Below are 22036 nucleotides of genomic sequence, written 5' to 3' on the forward strand. Positions count from 1 at the left end.
ACAAAAATTTTAAAAAAAATTATAAGTAATGCTGTAAAAACCTTTTTAACAAATACTTTATAAAGGTTAATATTTTCTGATGCATTTACTTTTTAGCCTAAACTTAGGTTTTAATCAAAAAAAAACAAATAAATTAATTAATTTCTTTTAAATACGAAAATGCACCGTTTTTAAACTACTAATATAATTAATAATAAAACCACTTACATTACCGTTCTCATCAAACTTAGATTTAGTTTCTGACATTTTATAATTATTTTCTATTTTCTTTTGTAATACTATATTCTAAAAAAAATAATAATCAATAAAAATATGTTCAGCAAAATCATATATTAAAACTTCAAATGTTTTAGTATTTTTAACTAATTTTTAACCCTGTGCTTTGTATAAACTAGTATTTATATATAATCCTAATAACTACTGTGAAACTAATTAGTCTGCTTTAAGATACAAACAAGCTAGAGGGTTACTTAAACCCAGATTAACTTTATTTAATTATTTTTTGTTAGTTTTAACAGGTTTAAATGGCCTAGTATATTAGAATCAGTATTATACATGTATTAAGTTCAAATTTACTATGCTAAAGTAGTAAAAGAAAAGTTTTATAATTCGTTTAAATGACTAATGACCATTTTTAAACTAATTAATATTAAAATGTTGTTAATGAAACTTATAAAAAAGTATATTCAATAAAATTTATATAGTTTTTAAGCTCTAAATTGGTTAATAAACTAAATTAAGTCCTGAACAACTTGACCATCAAAATTTTAAAGAACACACTAAAAATCTAAATTTTAATGCTAGTAAAATATAAAATTGAAATCAATATGCAACACGACGAAATCACAGTTAATAACTTATACTGAGACAAAAAGAAAAGAATTTTATACTGAACGTTGTTCTAGCTTCCGAAAAAAATAGTTTAAAATTAATTCTTTATATATTTGTAATAGAATTTTTAGCAAGTTTGGATCTCAATAACAAAAATAAAATTCGTAATTCATCAGAAAGTTTTAAACAAATTAAAGTTAAATTAGCTAAAATATACATAAAACTTTACATATAAACGTTGATTTTAAGGTACTTTTATAACTGTCATCTATTGTCTACTCTTACATTTACACTTTTCAACAACTTATTTCACACATTTGTTGAACGAGGCAAATAACACAATATGAAAATATCATAACAAACTACAACATTTTTTGTAAACGCTTAACACATATTTTAATATGATCACCTAAAAAATTGTGTAGAAAAAAAACACTACTTTTTAATAAATTTCAACTTTTTACCTTATGAATTCTATCCGTTATAAAGTAAGTAAAAATTTTACTTACTGGTTTTTTGTAGAATTAAAGTTAATAATAATATATCATATTAAAAAGTTGTAAAGCATTTAAATTATATCTGAAACTGTTTATTCAATGTAGTATAGAAAACCTAAAACTCAATCAGTAGTACAAATAAAAATAGACTAAAACTTATATCATGTTTGGTAGTGATTTATAGGAGATATAGGAGATTTGTAAGAGATCATGACTTAAACCTTAAAAATAAACTAGACTTGATGATCCCTTGTTTAAATAAAAACAAATGTCCAAAAAAAATTGTATTTAAACTATATATCTTAAAAACTGGTTATATATGTTTAAATAACTTAAAATGTTATTTATAATAACATTAGTTTTTTTAAGCTTAAGTCCACTTAAAATGATTAATAAATTGTGTTTTAGCAACTCAGTTTAACATAAACTAATAACAAAAATATAATTAACATGATTTAATCACAAACATGATTTTAACTTTTATTACATTTACCACTGGCAATTGCCTAAAAAATATTAAAGTATACTTTAAAGAAAATACTAGATATCTTAATTGAACTTCAAAACTTATAGTCTAAATAATTAAACAACTATACAAAACCAAACTTTAAAGTTGTGCTTTTATACAGCAACACAATCTAAAACAAAACATATGCCGCCTGCAAAACGTCTTTGCAGATGTTGTTGTGAAAACTGTTGCTCAACTGTTATTTTATAAACACAAAACAAAAAACGCAAACAAACCTCTGTGATGCGATTTACTTGGTCTTGATCTTTGATCTTCCTTTTTTCAAAAACATTCCTGTCAAGAAAAAAAAATAATAATAATATTTCACAACTTGCAAATGATCTGCAGCTGAATTTCGAACAACTGATCAAACTTGAACTGCTGCTGGCTACTTATGCTCAAAATCGTTTTGTAACTCGATTCTTCGGTTTGAAAGCCGCGCGTGCTTTAATTAACCAAGTTTTCGTGCTAAATTTAGTTTGAATCAATAAAGTGCAGCGTTTTCGCCAACTTAACGAGAGAGCTTGAGCGAGAAACAGTTGAACGTGCTATAACGATTTTGTCACTTGTTTTTGTTGAATTGAATTTACGTAATCAGTTTACTATTCAAGATGATTATTCAATAAAGCAGGTTTTAAATTTAGAATAGTTACAAAAAATGTTTAATTGCATTATCAATACTATTGGTACACTAATAATAATACTATTAAGAGCAATTACAGTAAATTGAATTTTACTTAATTTTGCAAAATAAAACTTGAATAACAATATTAAAATTCTTCAAAAAAAAGTTTAAGATTTTTACTTGTAAATAATTAAATTATTAGGTAAAATATCCGTACATAAAGTATTTATACAAAATAGCTCCTGATAGTAGTATAATAGCAAATTAAAGTTAAAATACACCATAACTGTTTGAAAAATATCTTTTTCTGAAAAACTGCTGTATTGAACTTTATGTATATCAATACTAGAAGAATACTTAATATATGTTATCCTACTAAAAAAAACTAAAATTCAATTAGGAGAAGATTTAAAAGAATATTGTTAGATTATCCATGGTAAAAAAAAATTCATAATTTTGTAGATTTTTGAAACAAGGAACAGTTTTTTAGGCTGAAGCAGAAAAGGCAAAACAAAAACTGATAATGGTCAGAAATGTTTTCTTTAATGAAATTTAATAAAATCAAACGAACCTTTGTTCCGCAGAATAAACTTGATGGTGACTTTGCCTGCTCGGGCTCGCAACGTCCTCATTCGATTCTGTGAATAATATTTTACATTAAAATCACCATCTTGGTGTGAATTTGATTTGAAAAATGTGTCTGGCAGAAATTATTCACAAGCAGTAAGAGTATACTGATAGTTTCTTTTGTCCATTATTGAATACTAATTGCTTTTTGGCCAAAACAAAGGAGAAATATGTAGTGTACGAATATAAATTTTAGGTATTGTAAGCAATTAAACAAAAATGACATAAACTTTTCAATAATTTAAAAACATGAATTAATTTGTTGGAACATTTTATTTTAGTAACACTTGGTAAGAAAAAAATTAAATAGAAAATAATCTTGTTTAAAAAAGTTTTTAAAATGTCACAAAACTTATACTCTGTTGATACTTAATGACTTATAAAATTAGCTAATAGACAGTTGATAAAACTAATGGGTATTGCATCATTTTATAAACTACTACTGGGCCATATAGATGTTATCTATTTAATTTAAAAAAAAAATTATACTAAAAAACTTCAATTTCGAACAAAATAAAATCCGTAAAGCCATTATGCAAGTTAAGTGCAGTGCAATGTTTGCTTTAGAACAGCTGGTGCATATAAAGTTTTGTAAGAAATATATGTTGAAGTTTTATTTATTACAACATATTAAATACATAAATTTTGTCAAATAGTTTTTTTTCAAAAACTCTATTAAGTTCTTTAAAATGCTCAACAAATTAATTAACTGAAGGTAATGTACAGATACTAATTCGTCTTGATAAATTATTTACTTTAAATAGTTATACTTTAGCAGTTTTTGGTTTGTATTAAACACTGAGTTAAATTTGTTAAACAAAAAAATTTTTTTTTGTTATACCACATTGAATGAACTTTTTATTATTCTTGTGTTTGATAAACTACAAAAAAAAACCTTTTTTACCTTTAATATTTACATAATTTTGATAAAAACAGTTAGTTGAGACTAAAGTTTAAATAACCTTTACAAAACAAAACATATAAATAGCTATACTAACCATCTATTTCGAGAAGTGAAGTGTCACTTGCTTTAGTTTTGTTTGTAGGTATTTTGTTAGGCATTTTTGTTCTTAAAAACACTTGAAAAAAAATTACAGTACAAAAACATAACAAATTATTGTATCATAGTTACAACTTTTTTATTGATTTATCAAAACAAAAAAGGGGCATGTTAACCTAAGCTGGATTCTTCTAAACCTAAGCTGGCAGAATTTATTTTTAAAAACCTTATTAGTTGTATTAATCACAAGCTCAAGATCTACAACACATATAGGGCATGACTTTTTTGATTTGAATAACTACCTATTTGATACTAACAATATATTAAATCAATTTTCATTATTAATTGTGATTGGTAAGCCTATGTTTTATAACTTTGTAAAATTACATTATAATTAAGTTTATATAAATAAACTACAATCTTCAAAACTGCTTAACATTTTATTTAATTTTTGAAAAAGAATCAGAGATAAGATTCGAAAAGTTTCAAGCTTATAAAAAGAAATTAATAAAAAAATATTAATATTAAGTTTCAAATGGTATTTAAATACAAAAAATTCCTTTCTATAACAGTGTTATAAAATAAGCTCTTTAATTTTTGATTAACCCAAGCTATAAATTTATACAAAAAAATATATCTATCTTCTTTTTTTAAGGCATATATATACACATTACTTCAAGAATAGCAGATTTAGAACTTTAATTTTTAGAAAGTACCTAAAAATGACAATACATAAATGAAAAGGAAAAATTTAGTTGAAACAAAATAAAAATATGAAAAAATTAAACTTTTAAAATTTACAAGAATAAGTAATTATAAAGTAGATTATTTTTTGTTTTAAGTTACATATTTAATGGTCTTAACTAAAAAAGTTTCAAGTTACAAATTAAAAGAAAAATTTAAAATTTCCTTATAAGTCATGTAGTGGCTGGTAAAAAATTTATAGATAAAACAGAATTGCCACTCTTTGATGTAAGTTACAACCCTGGGGGACAAAAACCTAGCCTGGGTTATACCAAACTAGCCTGATTCAGGGTTGCTTCTTTTTATATTAAAATCTTTTTGACTTTTCATTTTTAATTTTGTTACTACAAGAAGTATCAGTAAATAATATGATTTATTTTTTATCACTTAATACAAGTTACAACAAATGTACTATATTAAAATTATTTTATTACTTAATATTTTTTGTCATTTACCACTAAAGCTGTTTTGTAGTTCAGTGGAAAGTAACAAAGCAATGAAAAAACTAAAAGAAAAATTAATACAAATTTACGATTCAAGAGAAAAAAGTTTTTTTTAAGTGTACAGATTTTACCTTAATAGTTCTTAATTTTGGGGCAATACTGCCTCTTTGGAAATCCCTGTTAAGAATTAATTAGTTAAAACTTTTTACTTAACTTTTTTTAATTTTTTATAAACTTTTAAGTCTAACTTAAGAAAATTTTCAATGGTTGTAACAGTTTGATGTTTCGAAAAAGTATATTTATAATCAAAATGTGTTTAAATCATATTTAGTTTTGTAACTTTTATTTAGTTTAAAACTTAAAAGCTAATAAACATATGGGTCCTGATACTACATTAATAACTGTGATAATTGAAGGATGTAAAATCAAACCTACTTGTACATGACACATATACTGTACCTTTTATCCAATCTCAAAAAAAAACTATTAGTACTAAATTTTGTATAAATTTAAAGTTAACTAAGGCCATAGGGGTAAAGTACTTTTTATACATGTCGATCTTATTTACAGATATTTTTATTAGCTAGCAGTTACTTTTTACAGTTTAGTAAAATTAAAATCAGATTTTGAAATATGAAGGTATAAACTTAAGTCAGAGAATTCTTTAGGACTTTTACGTAAGGACCAAGGTAAAAAAGTAAAAATAAGACTATTTTTTTAAATCTATCTTTACCTACCACCTTTAAGCAGTCGTTCTGAAACTTTCTCAGTTTAATCTCAACTCAATATTAAAATAATCTGTTGTAGTACTTATTTTTGATTTTTAAGTTTTTTTTTTCACAAAAATATGACTTTTTTTAACATGAAATTATTATGATTTTTTTAGTAGGTTTTTTTTCTACTAATGTACATTGGAATTTTCCTGTAAATTTGATTTAAATCAATTAAAAAATGAAGGAGAAGATAAATTTTAAGTAATTTTTTTTAAACTTAGTAATTGGTAAAAAACAGGGTTGCCACTCGTTTTTTTTAATTTTCCAGGTTTTCCAAATTTCTTCCAGGTTTTAAAAAGTCAACATTTTTGGGTCTATTTTTAGTTTTAAGTTAATTTCTATAAAATAAACTGTGTTAAATAGTACAAAAACATTCAAAATATGCTGTAAAGTTACTTTAATGTGTTTTTTAATAAAATTTTTTTTTGTTGATGACAAAAAAATCTTGTTTATATAATAGATTTATTGTGTCAAGTTGAAATTTTAGTACTGAAAATGTTAAAATTATTGAAAATTCCAGGTTTTTCCATGTTTTTTGATCAAAATTCCAGGTTTTTCCAGGTTTTTTTCAAAATTTCTCAAATTCAAGGTTTTTCCAAGTTATTTTTGCCTAAATTGTCAAATTCCAGGTTTTTCAAGGTTTTTCCAGGTTTTCAGGTAAAGTGGCAACTCTGAAAAAATCAAAATTATTGGTAAAAATTTTTTTCTTCATATTGTATCAGAAATTCTAATACAAATGACAATGTCTCAACAGTTGTTTTTTCATTATTGTTCTGTGAAAAGTTTTTATAGAATATAATTTCAGTTCTTATGTATTCCAGTATATAATTTACTTTAAAAGTGTTAAACTCCACTATGGCCTTAATAACTAAGCTTACTTGTTTAAGTGCTCAGCAAACTGCTGCCTTCTGGCTAAATAAATCCCTAAAACAAAACCTGCCCTATCCGCCCTTTAAGGTACTTTTCAGCTAAAAACTTATTTTTGAAAAACTATGGTAAAACAATAGAACTAGGCTCTATTTTTTTAAACTACTAAAATCTAGTATTCTATTATTGCTTATTTTATATCCTTTTGGTTTAAAACAATAGTTTTATAACAATCACAAAAAATGTTTTAAGTCAATGAGGTTGGCAAGCATTTTTTCTATAAAAATTACCTTTAACTTATAAAAGGCTGCTGACACCAGAAAAACTGAAATCAAAACCTATTTGTTTTATAACTAATGGTAATTTTGGGAGGTAAAGTATTTATTTACAAAAAATTGTTCTTATACTAAATATACAACAACTTAACACAAAAAGTTTTTTTTTTATAACAGATTATTCAACTTTTGCATCCAGATTTTTTTAATTGATCTTAAGTAAGTTTTTAAATTGTGAGTTTTCTAAAAATTAAAAAACCTCAAAAAACTAAGATTTATTTAATTAAACTTCAGAAACTTAGAAAACTTTATTAATAGTATACGTAAAAAAAACATGAAACTTTTTTTTTTTGGATACTCCTAATTAAGTTTGCTTAATATTTTTGACAAATTATCTTCAGGATTTCAAAATTTCTTCCAGGTTTTTAAAATTACACATTTTAGGGTCTATTTTCAGTTTAAAATTAAGTTTAAGGTAAAAAACTGTGTCAAGTAGTATAACAACATTGAAAAGATACTGTAAAGCTACTTTAAAAGTGACTTTTTTTTAGTTTTGATAATGACAAAAAAAATATCTATACTACAGATTTTTACTATTTAACATGTAAAAGTTGCTTAAAATTCCAGGTTTTTAAGCATAGATTTTTAGCCTAAAATTATGGTTAAACCAGACATCAAATATAATGTAATTTCAGCTTGATATTGGTGCAACATCATCCTAGGTAATAACCTTTGTTTTAACTAGCCTGGGTTAGCCTCAGTAACTTGAATGTGTCATAAACCTGTTTTGATTTCTACTATTTTAACAATTGAACTTTCACTCTGTATTTTGCATGCACAAGACACAAAAACAATTCACAACAATGAGTTTGTAATGTCATAGTATTAAATTCAAATTGTTTACCGTCAGCTGACTTACCTAAAGTGAATTTTGTTCAATAAGCATTTTGTTCAAGGTGTTCTTTAACTCAAAATACTTATATTTAAGTTACAGTTGAGTTTTACCTCTTAAATTAGAAGATAAAACAAAACATTCTTTTTTTTTTTTTTATTTAGCTGAATAATTAGATTCTAAAAGTTAAAACGGTTTTGCCTTTTTTGAAAACAAAAATTTCTATTTTTATTGTACTTTTTTAAGATTAAAAAAATAAAGAAATTTTAAGTCTTAAAAAGAAAAGTCTTTTTAAGTCTTTTTTGTGAATATTAATGAATTTAAAATTGCAACTGCAGTTTTTGCACAAAGCTTAACTTATAAGTAGTTTTGCGGTTAGCCTAACAGTTTATAAAAATTTACTCAGAAAAAAATTCTTACTCTTTATACATGGAGGACGGAGGTTAACTAAATATCTTTGATGCCGATGCGGGGACGCATTGGTAATTATAATTTTATTAGTAATTAACTTATATTTTTTTAGTAACTTTTAAAAAAATTACTACTCAATTTTACATGAAAGTAATTAAGTAGTACAAAAAAATATATTAAAAATCTAAAATAAATTATAAACTTGTTTTTGCCAAGTACATATATATATATGTATATATATATAATAAGGTTATTATTTAAACTTGAACACCTTCTACTGAGCCCACTTAAAGGGCTTTTAAATAATTTATTGAAATTTACGATTTTAAAATACTGGAACATATGTTTCATAAAGAAAAAAAGATTGTCTTTAATCTTCATCCAGTTCACATTTAAAATAAAAAGCACTTTGGTAAACAAATATGCAAAAGTTTACAAAAAAACAAAAACAATATGACGTAAGAATTAAACATTGTACATTAAAAATATTCAGTACAAAAATCGACCTACCACCTGACTAATCAAACAACTAAAATTTAAAAAAAACAACAGATAAGTGACTATAAAATACTTTAAAATTTGTTGTATTTTAAGAGGAGCATTTTATATGCCGACAAGAAGATATCAATTCATTGTCATTCCTCTTATGTAAACAACATTCCTTTTTTAACGCATACATAACGGCTGTTGATTCTTTTAAGTACGCCTACAAACAGGGTTGTTACCATCTGCTATTGGCGGTGCTCTTTTTATCACCTCCCAAGTTAATTTAAAATAAATGCTTTTTCGTTTAAGGCCGCAAACATACTTCGAAAGCTCAGTTTCATTTTCGTATAAACCACCTTTAAAGGATTTTTTATGGTTAAAATACTGAAATCTGAATTGAGTGGAGCTAACTAATGTCATGTCCAGAACAATTATAACCATAGTTATTTTAAATGTTGGAAAGAAAAATTGCTCTTTTCAGCACTTTTTAAAATCACTATGTACCTTATTTATACTTTTCAACTAACATATAAATTTAAGTGGTAGAAAATTGTTTTCAAACTCAAACATATAATTTTGCTGATACTTAGTAAGTCTCATTTTTTAATTTTACTCAAGTTTTTACTGTTTGAATTTTTTAGTTATAAATGTTTAGTACCCAATTATGCATTAATAAGTTGATAGATTTGCATAAGCAATATTTTAGTTTTGTTTGTGTTTTCTTCCAAAAATAACATTTTGGTTATTTTTATAAAAACAACATTGTTTAAAAGTAATTAGTTTTTTTGTTAATTATTTGACAGGGTCTGATTTTTAATCTTACCGAAACCGGTTATAGACAAAATAGTTAACTAGCAATTTTTTTGTTATTTACATTTAAATATGAAAACAGCAGCTGTTTTACTTTCTTTTTCGACTAATAACTTTTGTTTGTTATTAGAATACTTACTTATTCGCAGTACTTTTTGTAATGAATGCACCAATTGCCTTAGTTCTTAGAACATTGATTTTATAAACTATAATTTTATTAGTTTTTCTCAACACAATAAACTATACCTCTTATGATTTATAAGAAGAGAATTAAAGTTTAAGTATAATAATTTCTCAAACAAAAAATAAGTTTTTTTAAATAACAATTGCCTTTAATAATCTTCTTTTTACCGTTTTAATTTGTTCTGTATATTTTCAACTTATATATTTCATTAATCCTCTTTTATATAATTTTAAACTTTTTTTCAACATTTTATCAGTTTTAAAAAATTTGTTTTAAATTTGAAAAGGAGTTCTACATCGGCTTATGCTCAACTCAGTTCAGATTTCGGTATTCTAACCATAAAAAATATTTTAAAGGTGGTGTTTACGAAAATGAGACTAAGTTTTAAAAGTATGTTAGCGGCCTAAAGCGCAAAAACATTGATTTTAAATTAATTTGGGAGGTGATAAAAAAAGCACAGCCAATAGCAAATGGTAATATTTGCAATTATTTTTAAACATAGCCTATTTGTAGGCTGTGCTTAAAAAAATCAACAGCCGTTTTGTATGCGTTGAAAGAGGAAGGTTAGTTGATTAAATAAGAGGAGTTAATTCATATCGTCTTGTCGACAAATGAAAACGCTCCTCTTTAAATACAATAAGTCTTAAAGTATTTAATGGTCACTTAACTGTGGTTTTTGTGAAGTTTAGATGTTTGTTTAATTGGATGGGAGATAAATTTTGCGCCTAACATTTGTAATGTACAGTACTCAATTCTTTTGTCATATGGTTTTTTGTTTTTTGTACAAGTTCTGCATATTTGTTTACCAAGGTGCTTTTTGTTTTAAATTGAACTAGCGGAAGATTAAAGAAATCTGTTTTTGTCGTTATGAAACATATATTCTTTTCAAAATCGTATTTTCATAATAAATTGTATATATATATATTGTTAATTGAACAACAAAAAATACGCTAAAAAAGTTTGGTCCAAGCACCTGGTGAACGAAAATACATTATGGAGTCATACACCAAAATAGTTTAACGTCATGCCAAGACATGATTAAGGAAATCGCAATTAAATAGAATTACATGTACTAAATTTGTTTATGAACAAATGTTTTATGAAAACAATCACAACTATGAGAAAAGTAAATATACCTGTGTAAACTGAACTAAATAAATAGTTGAAAACTTGATTAATAAACCATAACTTCAAAGTTTTATGAATTTTATAATATGAAATCAAATCCGTATTTAGTAATAAGTTGAGGGCTTTTGTTTAAAGATTCTAAATTTGTTTGTTTTAATGTTAACAAGATAAAAATACTTTTAACAGAAATTAGAAAAAATATATATAATCGTTTATAGTAGCATTATCAATTTTATTTGGCTAACGAAAGTATGTTTTGATTCGAGCTTTACTGTGTCTCAACTGGGAACGGGTCAAATTCCACGAAGATAAAGTTACACGAGTTTACTAATTTGCACGAGAACAAAACTGCACGAAAGCACAAATTTGCACGAAGGAACAATATTACACGAAGACATCTTTGCATCAACGGTCAATTTTGCACGAGTTACATTTCGCACCAGAGTAAAAAGTACAGAAAAAAGTTAAAATAAACAGAAAAAAAAATGAAATAAAACTAAAAAAAGTTACTGACCGAGTGTAAATGTTAGGGGTAACAGTGATAGTAAAAACAAAAATAAAAAAAATACTAATAAAAATCAAAAAATAAAAATATAAAAAAGTTTTTAAAAAACTAAAAAAAAAACACAAGTTACCGAGGGTAAGGGTTAGGGATAGCAAAAAAATTTAATTCAAAAATAAAAATTAAAAAAGTTAAAATTATAGAAACAAAGTTAAAGAATAAATAAAATAACTTACCAACTGAGGGTAAGAGTTAGGGGTCACGGTGATAGTAAAAAATGTATAGTATAAATAAAAATAAAAAAATTAAACTCGTTAACATTAAAATTGTTAAAAAAAATGAAGGTTTAACCCGTGCAAATTTGTTTCCGTGCAAAATTGTCTGCTCGTGCAAAAGTGTCTTCGTGCAAAAGTGACCCTATGTGCAACTTTTTGCACTCGTGCAATTTTGTGCACTTGTGCAATTTTGTACGCTCGTGCAATTTAGACAGCTACCCGTCTCAACTAATTTGGTATTTTATATTTACTACAAATAAACCAATTAGAAAGCTTATAACATTACTAAACAAACACATATTCATAAAATGTTTTTTACGATTAACTTGAGTATGTAATTTACAAAACTTTTACAAAAATAAAAGAGTAAAAAAATTTTTTTCTACACACTGCATTATATTAAAAAACATAAAAATGTGTATATACAGTTCTTTTTAATTAAGTATATGCTTTAAAGTTTAACAAAAATCTAAAATTCTACAATTTTATTTTTTATTGTGTTTCATGTTGCTGAACAATTTAATTCAAAATGCACTTTAATTATTTCATCTTGGTATTGTGGTAAAGTTTATACTTTTTTAAGTAGTAAATAAGTTTCTCTCATACGATATTTACAACACGATAGACTTAAATACTTTAAAATTATTTTTTTATACTAAATACTTTCTGACGAAAAATCTAGATAGAAAAGAAAATACAAGATTTTACACAAGCATTTTTTTATTTAACATGTAATTTGATTTACATTTCTATGTATGTTCAGTTTCATTGTAAGTTGATAAATGTTATAATAATCTTGTTTGTTTTATTAATTTAATCAAACAAAAAGTGGAAAAAATGATTAACAAAGTTTTTCTATCGTTTTTTATAGTTCAAAAGGTAAAGAAATAAAAATTGTTAAAATATCACAAAATATATGCTATATATTACGGGTAGGCAACAGCAAAGATTTATTTTTTGCAAACCGGACTTGTTACCAAAAACAAAAACTTTTAAGAACCAAAAATATAATAAAATTGATATTTGATAAAATATCAAAGTACTTACTACAACATTTGCTTTTTTCACAATATTTTTTAAAGCTAAAAAATACGTAGCGGCTGAGATTTCTGCTTGGCAGGTAAAATTTATTAGCCTCTGCTTTTTACTGGACTTTCTAAAATTTAAACCGAAAAAGTTAAACATTTTTTTTTTCATAACAGTGAAAACACCAAAAATAATTAATTTTTTTTTATATCTTTAAATTATGTTTATTTTTGTAAAATGTAAATATATATAAAATGAAAACGTAAAAATGTATAAAGTTGTTTATAGAAGTGATAAAGTGAGCATTTTAATAATATGCGCAAATAAAAGTTTTAACCTTAAACATTTCTTAATAGCAAACAAAACTTTTAAAATCTTATTAACCACTTAGTTTAAATCAGCTAAATATTTGTGTGTTTTTGGTTTTTTAAATCTTGCGCTTGCAAACTAATAATACCCAACAAATTGTTTTTTCTTATGCATTTACTCAAAATAAGTTTGTTCCATCTAAACAAAAAACTATTAACATATATATTGTTTTTGAACAACAAAAAAAGCGCTTAAAAGTTAGGTCTAACGACCTTGTGTACGAAAAAATCTTTCGGTTATCGAGTCGTACACAACATTATTATACAACTTCTTACGAGCTAAAAAAGTTAAGATTTTCAATCTAAACTTTTAGACCTTAATAAATAAAACGATCAATAAAATGAAAAAATATAAAAAAGAGTTCAGCGAAAATTAACAAAGTTATGTGTTTACTTAAAAAAAGTTGTATTCATAATGTACTTAAAAATTTGTGTAACAAGATAGAAATCAAAATAAAGTCTAATCCTAAAACTTAAAAATGTAGAGAACATTTTCAGACTTAAAAAACTAACTTTAACTTAGTTTGTAAAACGAGATAAACAATACTAATCGCACACATGAAAATACTTGAAATATAGGTCACAACTTTTTTAAAGAAGGTAAAATTGTAACAAGCTGAAATACTTTTAAGTTGAATTTTATCAGTATTTTATGATATAAGTTTTTAACTTTATTTTTTATAATAGTTGATTAAAATACTTATACAAGTTTATATTTGAATAAATAAATAAACAAGTATTGTAAAATTTTTATTAACTTTTAAAGAGTTAAGTTTGACCATATACTTAAATAAACCTTGATAAACAATTAAATAATATCAAGTAATGTAACAATTACAAACTATGCACTTAATGAGAATGAAAAACTATAGAAATGAAAAATAGTAACAACAAAAAATTTTCTTCTCTTAATTTTTTTTTTGAAAAGTTTTCTAAGCCCATAAATGTAAATTTAAAAAAGAAAAAAAAATATTTCTAGGTTTTTTTAGAAAACCAGATTAATTTATTATAAGTTAAATTGAGACAGTAATCTTAGCTTACCATTTATTTATGTATTTAACTCTCTGTTAAAAACTACATCTACAACTAAATTATTACATAGGCACACTAGAGAAGTATATATAAACCAGCTTGTAAATATTCTGAAGTTAGTTCAAAAGAGTAAATATTATAAACAATCAAACAAATAGCCAGTTAGAAAATGCTGCAACGGTTTAGCTTGAGTATGTTTACCTTAAACCAATCTGATACTTTACTAGGTTTTGTAATAAAACTTTTACTGTCATTTAGGCGTGTTTCTTTTTTGAATGATTTGTATAACATTCTATCATCTGCAAAGCTGAACACGCTAAGCCTAACAAATAAGAATTCCAAAATGTAAGTTTTTTAGTAGCATTGTATGTATTGTATGCGATAAAGTGCTTATTGCAACGCTAATATAAAATTAATATAAGTCATACAAAATACATACTTTATATGTCTGTGCATTTATTTTTTAATCGTCAAAATTGTTTAGTTATAAAAACTAATTTTCTTTTAAAATGTTGAAAAAAAGTTGCTTTGTACTATTTGTTTACAATCACATGATTAAAAAAACAAATAAATGCAAACATCTAGCTGATTTTAACTTTGTTATTATGAGGTTTTGAAAATATTTGCAAATGAATACTTTTTAAATTTTTGAGATTAAAAGCTTCACCTAAAGTTTACTATGCGCAATTTATCAATTTCTAATATAACTTTTAAACAACAATTTTAATTAAAAACACATAGACACGTGATAAGAACTCGATTTCTGCACTTGTAACGAAAATGAATGATGAGCTTTTGAGGTATTTTACCTACAAAAATATGAATTTAGTTTAGTTTAAATACCACAAAAACATATAGTTCAAGTTTGTAACTAGCACGGTAATCATATCCATTACGTTCTTTCTGTGTAAAAAATGTTTAAATTTATGATTGATTACTTCATTATAATAAAACGTTTCACAAAAGATAATAAACGTGATTTAAAAAAGTCTTATAAAGTTAATAAAAATGTTTCTTTATAGATTAAGTTTGATTAGCTTAAGAAAGTTACACATTTTAAAAGGTTTTCAATAGTTTGGTTTCAAGTTATAGAAATTGTAATAAAAGTAGTCATAGCTATTTATAAATTTGAAATTTCTATAATTTTACTAAAACTAAAAGTATAAGGAAAGCTAAAACTGTGACTCGCGAAGCTTTTGACATTTGAAGCTCGGTCCGCCATAACAATATGTCTGCCTTTGCTATAAACTATTTTGCTACTCGTACTTTAGCTATCTATTTGTAACTTACAAAAAAAAATCTGTGTTACAAAATCAATTGTTCATTAAAACTCTTTTTCTTTTAGTTGTTGGATATTTTAAAACTCTTAGCTTAATGAATTTTAAGTTTTAATTTAAAGCTTTTGTTTTTTATACTAAAATATTCATTTCAACCTAAAGAGTTTAAAAAGGTACTTATACTTTGTGAATAATTTTATTTAAAGAAATTTATGTAATCATTTTAGTTTAATTCCAACTTATATTTGTATAAATATTACTTTTGTTAGAGTGATTTATCAAAAAATTATAAGTTGTACAGAACACACTTATAAAACAAACTTTTAAATGAAAATTAAAAGTGTTAAATGTTTATATTTTAAATAGCTTTAACCATGAATGTGTTTGACAATCCGGATTTTGTATGTACTTACAAAACTTTGTAGCTTAGATATTTTTCGACAAATTCAGAAAAATTTTCATAAACGTTTTATTTTTTGTTAGGGTAAAGTTAGTTAAGAGTAAAGGTTGAAATGTTATTACTCTACTGCTACATTTCAGCTGTATCTCATTTGCTAGAAACTTTTTCTTATGAAAAAAAGAATAAATAAATACAGCACAGCAGCGGACGATAAAAGTACATTTCACAAAATTAAAGCACTATCTATCACTTTTCGGCGTGGAGAATTCTTTAACTGGTGCATTTTATTTATGTAGTCCATTCATTAGCGTTAAGGTTATAAAACTAAAATCAAGACTGTAATAAAAATGTTTTAAAATTGTTTCAGCTTCGTAATCTTTCTTGAATGTAAATTATATTATAAAATTATCATTTCATATTTTGCCTAGATTTAACATCTTATTTTACTTTTTGAATTCCGTTTTAAAATTTTAACGATTTTTACTAACAGGTATTATAAAAACTTTTTAAATATAATTGAAAAAAATAAAAAAATGTCGAAAGATTCGAACTATGCAAAATCAGTAGAATGGAAATGTTTCGGGTCATTAATTTTAGTTTCAGTAGCTGAATTATTGAATTTTTCTGCATTTATTTCACTTGAAGGTAAAGTTTGTTAGAATGTTTTACAATTTTAAAATGTTGCAAAATAAACAAAACTAAAGACTATTTTAAATTTATTTTAAATAAAACAAAAACTGAAAACTGTCTACCTTGTTTAAGCTCTATCTATAATGTTTTTATTTTTAGTGTTTATAGTTTCATTTGGTAAAGGTTTTGTTTTTTACTTGAATTTTTAACCGAACAATTTGTTTGCGTTTTGTGTAAAATAGCACTTTATCTAATGTATTCGCAAAAGTAGTATAAATTTTATAAGTTTTCGTATACTACTTTTGTTTTGAAACATTCTTAATGAAGGTTTTTTGATTATTTATTATAAAACTAACAAAGCAACATCTACAGAGTATGCAACATAGTATTACAAATTGGTTTAAAACAAAAAAATTAAAACATTACCAGCTTGTCATGATTCCAGTTGCAAAATGAAAAAAAGAAAAGTTAATTTTTTGTAAAATCTTGTAAACTAAATATAGCATCTGCAAACTATGTAGCAAAATACATTTTTGAAAATATTTTGGTTTTATTTTTAAAAACTAGTAAAACAATTTTAATATTGTACAATGTTTAAAAGTTATAAATGCCGGTCAATTACAAAAAACAATACTGTTTGCGTTTATTATTATTTCAAAGCAATTCAAAAATTTTAAGTTTTAACTATTCTCTTTTAAAAAAGTTGTGAAGTAATCAGTAAATAATTAAATTTCGTTAACTCTAACTTTATGTTTTTCATGATTGTCTCTATTTAAATAAAGTAATATTCTACAAGTAAGGTCTTACTTGTTAACTAGCTTGCCAATAGTGCTTAAAGTTTTCAGTTAAAAGTCTTTGTTTATAAAACAGAACACATTTTAACAATATTGTTTTACTACTCTTTTTTAATTATTAAGGCTACAAGTAAATTAGGTTTGTATTATCAGAATACAAAACAACTTAAATAAACAATTAATTTGTAAAATCACTATAAAAATATTTTCTAACAACTCCAAATCGTAAATTACTTATAACCAATGGGTTTTGCAAGCATTTCGTTTTTATTTAAACTTAATAACTTTTAAAAAACCCCGTAAACTACCATGTTTCAGGTTTGCAAAGCAATTTGAACAAGGAAGTCGGGATGGTCGCTCTGGGTCTCTTGTACCTGACGTTTCTCACAACTTCCATGTTCTTGCCCCCCCTAGTGATGAACATGCTCGATTGCAGGAAAATTCTCTGCATTTCAACTCTCGCGTACGCAACCTACACTGCCGGTTTGTTGGCGTTGTTGCCTATGAAATGTTTTTATTGACTACGAACTCTACTGTTTTTTAATGTGAAACCTGCTTACAGTCGTTTAATGAAAAACTACTAAACATTCGTTTTGAATTCTTATATATTTTTATATCTTAATTCACTTTTATGAAAAGTCTAACTAGCTAATGAAATGTAAGCCGTTATAAAATAATGCTTCTCAAAATCTATAAATTTAAAGTTCATACAACTTAAACTTAATTTCTTAAAGTTAGACGATTAATAGTCTAAAGCTAATAAACCATTGTATTTGCAACCGCTAGATTTAAAAACTCCATTTGTGGCAACCACGCTTATAAAACTACTGAACATTAAATGCATAAAATATGTTTGAAAAACAAAAAATATTTTTTGTTAGCATAATTTTAGACGGTTTTAAGCATCAATACTTTGTCAGAAACTTAACAAAATTTTGTCGTTTAAAATAAAATGTTGTTAATGCTTCATTATTATTCTTTATTTATTTATTCATACTTTTTTTTCTATATAAATCAGTGATTAATTTACAGTACAAATTAAATTTGTTATATAAATTTTATTCATACAAAGCTATTATAACGACTCAGTTGTGTTTAAATATATTACTTTTCAAAAAACAAGATATTTCTAAACTAATAAGACCGTTTTAATAAACAAACTTCGCTTCAGTTTATAACTTTTTTCGCAGCAAATTTCTACCCGGTCGCTCACACCATCGTTCCCGCCGCCGTGTTGCTGGGGACGGGCGCCTCGTTGTTATGGAGCAGCGTGCGGGTCTACGTGGCCAAGGTCGCGGTGTGGCATGCCACCGCGCGGCAGAAAAGCGCGGAAAAAACCACCTACTTGTTCTTCGGCGTCTTCTTCGCCGTTTTCTCGTTCGCCGTCATCGTCGGCAACCTCGTCATCTCCTTCCTCGCTTCCGTGACGTCGTCGAATGACGTCACGATGAGCAACATGACGTCGTACAATTCCACCGACTGCGGGCTGTTTTACACAATTGGTGAAGCTCCCCAGAACTCCTCATCGGAGGTTAACTCCCTTCCAAGGGAGAAAGTAAAGTTGGGTTTGGGCGTCTTCCTGGCCATGCAGCTGGTCGGCGCCCTCTTGTGCCTGTTCCTCTACGAAACCGAACCCAGTTTCCGTAGCAACGACATAGAAGTAGCAGAAGGGGAATCCCCCGAAGTTATAGAGGAGAAGAGCACGTTGAGGCTGCTGAAGCTGATCTTCAAGGTTTTGAGGAGGGACAAGCCCGCATTGCTGCTCATGCCCATCACCATGAGGGGGGGTTTTTTGTGGGCGTTCGTCATGGGCCAGTTCACCAGCGCCTGGATCTCTTGCGCCATTGGTTAGTAAATATTTCATGATATATAGTTGATTTAATTGAAATAAGTTTCTTTGTACAGAAACAAAATTTTTAAATAATTTTAGGCGTTGTGGTAGTTTGAAATGTGAAAGCATAACTACTGTAAGTTTTTTTTTTCTTGATCTTCAAACTTTATAAGAATTAGAGAGAATTGTGTATTAAAAAAAATTCAGTCATACGGACAGGTATTTAAAACTTAAACTGTTGTTTATACCTAGATTAAGTTATTAAACTTTATAAATTTTCAGTTAAATTTTTTGTCTAAATATGTGTATATTAAAAAGTTAATTTAAAGTTACTGTTCCTCAAGCAGAAAAGTAAAAATTCAAGAAAGCCAAAAATAATATTAAAACAAAATACGACAATGTAATGAAACTCAGAAGCTTAGTTTTTTTTTTATTTATACCAAATGCGTTACAGGCACTTTAAGCTTTATTTTACATTTTAAGGAATTACTCACGTGACAAACTGCATGGCGGTGTTGGGGGCGGCGATGGCAATGAGCAGTTTCTCCTCCGCCTACCTCTCCAAAAAAATCCCCGTTTCCATGGTGATCCTGGTCACGGCCGTCCTGGAAACCTGCATCCTCGTCGCCCTACTTGTGTGGCGGCCCAGTGACGTCATATGGGTTTATTACGTCATCGCAGGAGGGTTTGGGGTGACCAACGGAATCATGAAGTCACAAGTTGGTAGATTGATTAGAGTTGTATGAGCTGTTTGCAATAAGCTTTTGTTTTGTAGCGGGTTTAAGGTGTTTTATTTAGAAAAAATGTATTTGAAAATGTATTATACTGATAAAGACACTTAATTAAGCTTCACTTAAAAACTTATAACTTTAATACAGACCCCAATAAACGACTCAAACTATAAGTTGTACTACACCAAGGTTTCCCTTTTTCACTTGCACAAATTTTCAGTAAACTAAATCATGATCGCCCCACTCATTTCAAACCCCATAATATCAATTTAAGTTCTAAATTTTCAGTGAATTGTGCCTGGGAGCTTATATTTTTTCTCAATACAAACCCGAGGTTCTACAGTCTAAGTTTCAGATTTTTCGTGAAACGCATCGAACTTACAGCTCCCTTCAAGTCTGCTGATTTGCCTGAGGGAGCGGAACAGAATATTTTTAGAAACTACTTGATTAATTTTTTACTGAGATTCTGTAAGTCCTCTTTGTGAGTATGAGTTGAAATTAAACATAAAACATTTAAAAATAGATTTGGAGCTGCGTATAATTTTACATTAGAATTATAAAAGTTGTCTGATGTCTGATAAGCTTGTATTTTCGTTTGTAGCAGGATAAAGGTGTTTTAATAAGTAAAATGTATTTTAAATTGTGTTATATTAACAAAGACACTTGAATGTTCAACGAAGTAGTTTCAGTTAAAAACTCATAACTTTAGTACAGTTTTCTGATCCAAATAAACAACTTGAACTATAATTTGTACTACATCAAGGTTTCCTTCATTCACTTTTACAAATGCCCCATCTTTAGTAAATAAAATTACTTATTTCAAGCCCCAGAATGTATAACATTATTAAGTTCTAAATCTTCTATGTATTGTGCCTAAGACCTTTTTCTCTTTAATAAAAACATCAGAACGTACAGTCGAAGTTTTTGTTAAAAATTATCTTAGTCAGCCCCCTGACTTGCTAAAATGTCTCTTAAGGGGGTTGTAGAGGGCCATAGGGGGCAACACAGGATACTTTGGGAAACTTCACGAACAACTTTTTACAAAGGTTTTAAAAGCAGTTTTAGAGCTACGAGTTTAATTTAAACACGACCGCAGTTGCCTTTTTAATTGAAATATTTTCAAAGGTTCCCGCGCTCTACTGCCTCATCTGGACTTCCGGTGACGACCTGGTCGCCAGCTCGGCCCTTCAGAGCCTGTGGGAGTCCCTTGCGGCGACCATATTGTACGGGTTGAGCGGGGTCATGCTCCCCGTCGCCCAGCTGGCTTTCGTCATGGCAACCACCACCGTGGGCACCGGGACGCTGCTGGTTGCTTGGAGGATGCGGGACAAGGAGTCGAGGTTTTGGTAAATGTTTTATCCGCTAGGTGGCGGTGGTGTTTTGAGCTATGTTTTTTTTGGGTTTTGAAGTAGGTTTAACAAGGTTTTTTAATAGATTAACTAGTTTAATTTAGTTTACTGTAAATAAGTAATTCTAGTTAATAAAATTAACTGTGCTTTCAAAATTTAAGAAGCTTTTAAGTACAAAATTTATGAAGGAATATTTGTTTTATACAGTTAGTTTTAGACTAGTTTGTTTATAGTAAAAGTGTTTTATTATTTTTAAAATATGAAGTTTAAAAATCTCATTTACTTAGTAGTTATTTAACAAGCTGTAATTTTCAAATAACCCTTTTATTTTCTGTAACTATTTCTTTGACAAAGTTTTTATGTTGTTATATATGTTTTAATTTTTAAAAATTTTCTGTGTCTATGTAAAGTTGTTTGTTTCCTTATACACGTTTTAAATTCCGTCTACATTTGTCTATCGATTTTATTTAATTTTTCTTTATACTATTGTTGGTGTTTAATAAATCTTTACATTTATTATTGTTGTTGTTTTGGATAAGATCTAGAGACTGAGATTAGACTTATATTATATAGTAAAAGCTGAATGTAAAATATGTTAGTTTAATTTTATGGTTCAAGTATAAAAATTATAATTTAAAAAATATTTTATTGTTTTAGACTTCTTTGAAGATTTTGTAGTTCAAACTTTTTAAAGTTTTAAATTGTTTTTACTTAAACTTA

The 22036-nt window shown here is 26.4% G+C and overlaps 2 protein-coding genes across 2 annotated transcripts in view; one reads left to right on the plus strand and one right to left on the minus strand.

Annotated features, from left to right (window-relative positions):
• Window positions 1-4164, minus strand: part of LOC145841980 (AMP deaminase 2-like) — a 29645-nt gene extending 25481 nt beyond the window's left edge. Inside the window, exons 1-3 of the mRNA XM_082949307.1 lie at window positions 4087-4164; window positions 3033-3099; window positions 2073-2130 (exon numbers count right to left, since the gene is read on the minus strand). Coding sequence (XP_082805433.1) covers window positions 2073-2130; window positions 3033-3099; window positions 4087-4150 — 189 coding nt within the window. The 5' untranslated portion in view covers window positions 4151-4164. The remainder of the gene's footprint in view (window positions 1-2072; window positions 2131-3032; window positions 3100-4086) is intronic.
• A 12350-nt stretch (window positions 4165-16514) lies between these two features.
• On the plus strand, window positions 16515-21317 carry LOC145843195 (UNC93-like protein). The gene is made up of 5 exons (XM_082950654.1): window positions 16515-16626; window positions 17724-17888; window positions 18596-19252; window positions 19720-19955; window positions 21093-21317. Exons 1-5 carry the CDS (start codon window positions 16515-16517, stop codon window positions 21315-21317), a joined length of 1395 nt encoding a protein of 464 aa, XP_082806780.1.
• The last annotated feature ends 719 nt before the right edge of the window (window positions 21318-22036 follow it).

Source organism: Thalia democratica, chromosome 8 (genome assembly GCF_965202585.1).
Source record: "Thalia democratica chromosome 8, ktThaDemo2.hap1.1, whole genome shotgun sequence".
Classification (NCBI taxonomy): domain Eukaryota; kingdom Metazoa; phylum Chordata; class Thaliacea; order Salpida; family Salpidae; genus Thalia; species Thalia democratica.

What these genes read in the sequence shown, in the direction of transcription:
- LOC145843195 (XM_082950654.1), top strand. Translation starts at nt 16,515, where the DNA reads ATGTCGAAAGATTCGAACTATGCAAAATCAGTAGAATGGAAATGTTTC. An exon ending in TGCATTTATTTCACTTGAAG is followed by an intron (nt 16,627 to 17,723) that starts GTAAAGTTTGTT and finishes ACCATGTTTCAG; the next exon opens with GTTTGCAAAGCAATTTGAAC. An exon ending in CTGGATCTCTTGCGCCATTG is followed by an intron (nt 19,253 to 19,719) that starts GTTAGTAAATAT and finishes TTACATTTTAAG; the next exon opens with GAATTACTCACGTGACAAAC.